Source organism: Miscanthus floridulus, chromosome 17 (assembly GCF_019320115.1).
Source record: "Miscanthus floridulus cultivar M001 chromosome 17, ASM1932011v1, whole genome shotgun sequence".
NCBI classification, from domain to species: domain Eukaryota; kingdom Viridiplantae; phylum Streptophyta; class Magnoliopsida; order Poales; family Poaceae; genus Miscanthus; species Miscanthus floridulus.
The window spans coordinates 25,553,377-25,556,545 of NC_089596.1; the positions used below are offsets into that span (position 1 = coordinate 25,553,377).

At 46.5% G+C, this 3,169-nt stretch overlaps 1 protein-coding gene across 1 annotated transcript; it reads right to left on the reverse strand.

Moving 5' to 3' along the window:
• Positions 1 to 946: 946 nt before the first annotated feature.
• On the reverse strand, positions 947 to 2,910 carry LOC136516487 (REF/SRPP-like protein OsI_017815). Its single transcript, XM_066509893.1, has 3 exons — positions 2,742 to 2,910; positions 2,400 to 2,657; positions 947 to 1,647 (listed from the first exon to the last, which is right to left on the reverse strand). Exons 1-3 carry the CDS (start codon positions 2,796 to 2,798, stop codon positions 1,198 to 1,200), a joined length of 765 nt encoding a protein of 254 aa, XP_066365990.1. The 5' UTR covers positions 2,799 to 2,910; the 3' UTR covers positions 947 to 1,197.
• Positions 2,911 to 3,169: the final 259 nt, after the last annotated feature.

Here is a 3,169-nt window from a genome sequence, read left to right on the forward strand (position 1 = left end):
CGTATTCCTTTTATTTGCCATGAAATCAATGCCATCTTCTTTTGGAAATCCTAGCTATGGTACAAAGTCTGCTAAATGAGAACATTTGATTCCATACAGATTCTTCAGCTAGGACTATGATCTTCACATAATAAGATTGATCTGTTCTATTATTATGAGTTCTATGGTTGTTCTTCAAAGTGTACATTCTGTGTTTAGATCTAGCGCAAAGCCTGATCTCCATCCTTCTGGTGTTGGATTACGGACATGCTCCTCTGATCAAAATGTTCAGTGTAATAAGAAATTTCCATGTGAATGGTTTGGTGTACGTGCATCTAAAAAAGAGGAGCAAATTTGTGTTTAACTGATATGTCTGGACCAATAGGTGAATGTCCACAATTCAATTATACAGTGTCAAAAACTTCCTACACATTTTGGGCTGCTTGGTTGGGTTCCAAAATTTACCAAGTCAAACAGAGCATACCTAGAATTTTTGGCTATCAATTGGTGTCCACAATTCAATTATACAGCGGCAAAAACTTCCTACACATTTTGGGCTGCCTGGTTGGGTTCCAAAATTTGCTCACGCAAAATCAGAGCATACCTAGAAATTTGGCTATCAATTGATTTAGTACCAAAAAACACACGGTAAGTTTCTAAACTTTTTAAAGCTCAAGAGGGAAAAAGATATTGGCTATCATATTTTGGCACTAAACCAAATATGCCTTGACTTTTTTGCCTCGATTTTTTGCCCTAATTTTGGCTAGCCATGATTTTAGCATGCCATGGTTTTTGCTAAGCTGGTTTTGGAACCTGTACCCAACCAAACAAGCTCTTCATTTGGTCAGCCAGTCCTAGGTTACAACACCAACAGCCAGGCACATACACATTGGGTACTCAAATTGCAGACACTTTTTTAGACCAAGTGCACTCCTAATGTCAGAGCCAGATCTGAATACTGATGACAAAGCACAAACATCAATATTGCTATAGAATTCTAACAGATACCCATTAATGTACACATCATTATCCATAGAACAAAGATAAACTTGTGTAGGCTCATTGCAAGTTGGAACAAGCAATGCCACCACACTAAACCACGCATGCGAGCTCTAGTTCACCATAGGATACACAAAGACATAACACAGTAATACTTGCTACACATCTCAGTTTATACTTGATATAATTGATTATGTAGTTTCCATTCCATTTCATCTTCTACTGGGAGGGGATAGGCTGCATCTCTGGTGCTGGAGCAACGTCAGCCATGGGGTATGCGAACACCCGGGCGAGCCGCTCAGTGGGCACAAGTGGGAGATAGGTGGCCACAGTGTTCCCGCTCTTGGCACCGTCAAGAACCGCTGAATTGTACCTGGCTGAGAGCTGTGCGGCTGTGGGGAGGACAGCCCTGGTGACTGAAGGCACCAGTGGGAGGCGGTTAAGGGCCACCCAAGCCTCAGCTGCACGGCGCTCAGCCACGGGCTCATAGCGGGTGTAGAGCTCCCGGGCCTTTGGCTCCGCGCGGGCAATGGCTGACTTGGCAAGACCTGTGGCCGTGCCCACCAGGCCGGCCTGGCGAACCTCCTTTGCAGCCGAGCGGGCAAGGGTTGGGGCTTCCTTCACCACTGGAGGGACACGGCGGTCAATCTCCTCAACAGACTCACCAACCTGCAAGTGGGGGACAACTTGCAAATCAGCAATCCCATCTTTGTTCAGTAACACAAATCGGATGTCAAAACAGTGCAAGAAATTGACATAGTGACTTGAATATGTAGTGCGTATACAATATAAGGGATAATAACTAATGAAATGTCCAGACTTGCAAGAAGTGCATGAAAAATGATAAATATCCTGGGCACAAGTGAGAACTCTACACACGTAGGCAAATTCAAGGTGCTGATGAATATCCCTGAAAATCAGCTAAAAGTGGACCGTGCTGATTAATCAACTACACCAAAAGGCTTGTCCAGAGGTTATGTGTGTGTTAGTAGTGTTTACACCAATTTAGTATAGTTCCTAATAAAACTGGCCAAAAGTGGGTGCTTGTGATTCTACAAGTAATAAGCCTCGAATCTTAGCTAAACACATTTTGTTATTTTGATCAATCATGCTTCTGCCCTGCGAAATCCCAATTTGCTACCATGATACAATTCCTTACAATTAAACCCTTTGAGACACAGTATACGTGACAACAGGAACATATTTCTAGCAACAGGTCAATAATATCATCAAGAACAACTAATCCGAACCCTTAACGACAAGGCTAAATTGACATGATTTCAACTCTAGAAAATTGACAAATCCCATCCTGGAAACCTAAGCCTGCGAATTTCATTTCATCAAACTCAAGTCTAATTTTGTAGCACAATTTCAACATACGAAGAGGAAAACCAAATCAGACTAGAGACCCTCCTCTTTACCTTGCGGTCGATGAACTTGAGGAGGTCAAGCGGGACGGCGTGGAACCTGTCGTACACCGGGCCGACGACGGCCTTGACGGTGCCCTCGACATGGTCAACGCCGGGGCGGAGCGGGCCCGCGCCCTGCTTGGCGTACGCGTAGGCCGCGGCCGCCAGCACCAGCGCCTGCGCTGCCGCCTGCTGCACGAACTCGAGGTACCGCAGCCTCTCCTCCTCCGCCGCCGCCGCCGCCGCAGCCCTCTCCACCGTCACCTCCTCCTAACCAAACCAAATCAGACAAGCGCCATGAGAATCCACGCCAAACCCCTCGGCCAAATCGAATCGAGAAGGAGCGCCGCTTACCTCCGTCGTGGGCTGGATGGTGGCGACCGGGGCGTCGTTGGTGGTGGAATCGGCCATGGCTCGCTGGATCGAGAAGGGATTGGGATATTTTAGGTTCGGTTCGTCGGGGATTCTGGGTTTTTTTTCTCGGGGGGAATTTGATTTCGAGGACGCGTTTGTGATGAGGAAAAGTCGGGGGAGAATCGGGGTCGTTTTATAGGTAGGAAACTCGCGGCGAATTCAACGGTTCGAATGACTTTTATTTTTTTTTATTTTTTTATTTTATAAATAAATAAATAAATGAATTGCTTAGTTGTGAAGCAGCTTAATTCAGGCGTTTGTTCTGCTTCCGTTCCAGCGTCCGGCGACCGCGTGGTGACGTGGCGGCTTCTAGAAGGGCGGTTGCAGCCCGTGTGGCTGGGGGTGGGGCAGGGGTTCACGCGAGGCCC

Excerpts from the sequence above, each read along its gene's own strand:
- LOC136516487 (XM_066509893.1), bottom strand. The coding sequence starts at position 2,798 with ATGGCCGATTCCACCACCAACGACGCCCCGGTCGCCACCATCCAGCCC. Across the intron at positions 2,658-2,741 it reads CCATCCAGCCCACGACGGAG|GAGGAGGTGACGGTGGAGAG; the intron begins GTAAGCGGCGCT and ends TGGTTTGGTTAG. Across the intron at positions 1,648-2,399 it reads TCAAGTTCATCGACCGCAAG|GTTGGTGAGTCTGTTGAGGA; the intron begins GTAAAGAGGAGG and ends CCCCACTTGCAG.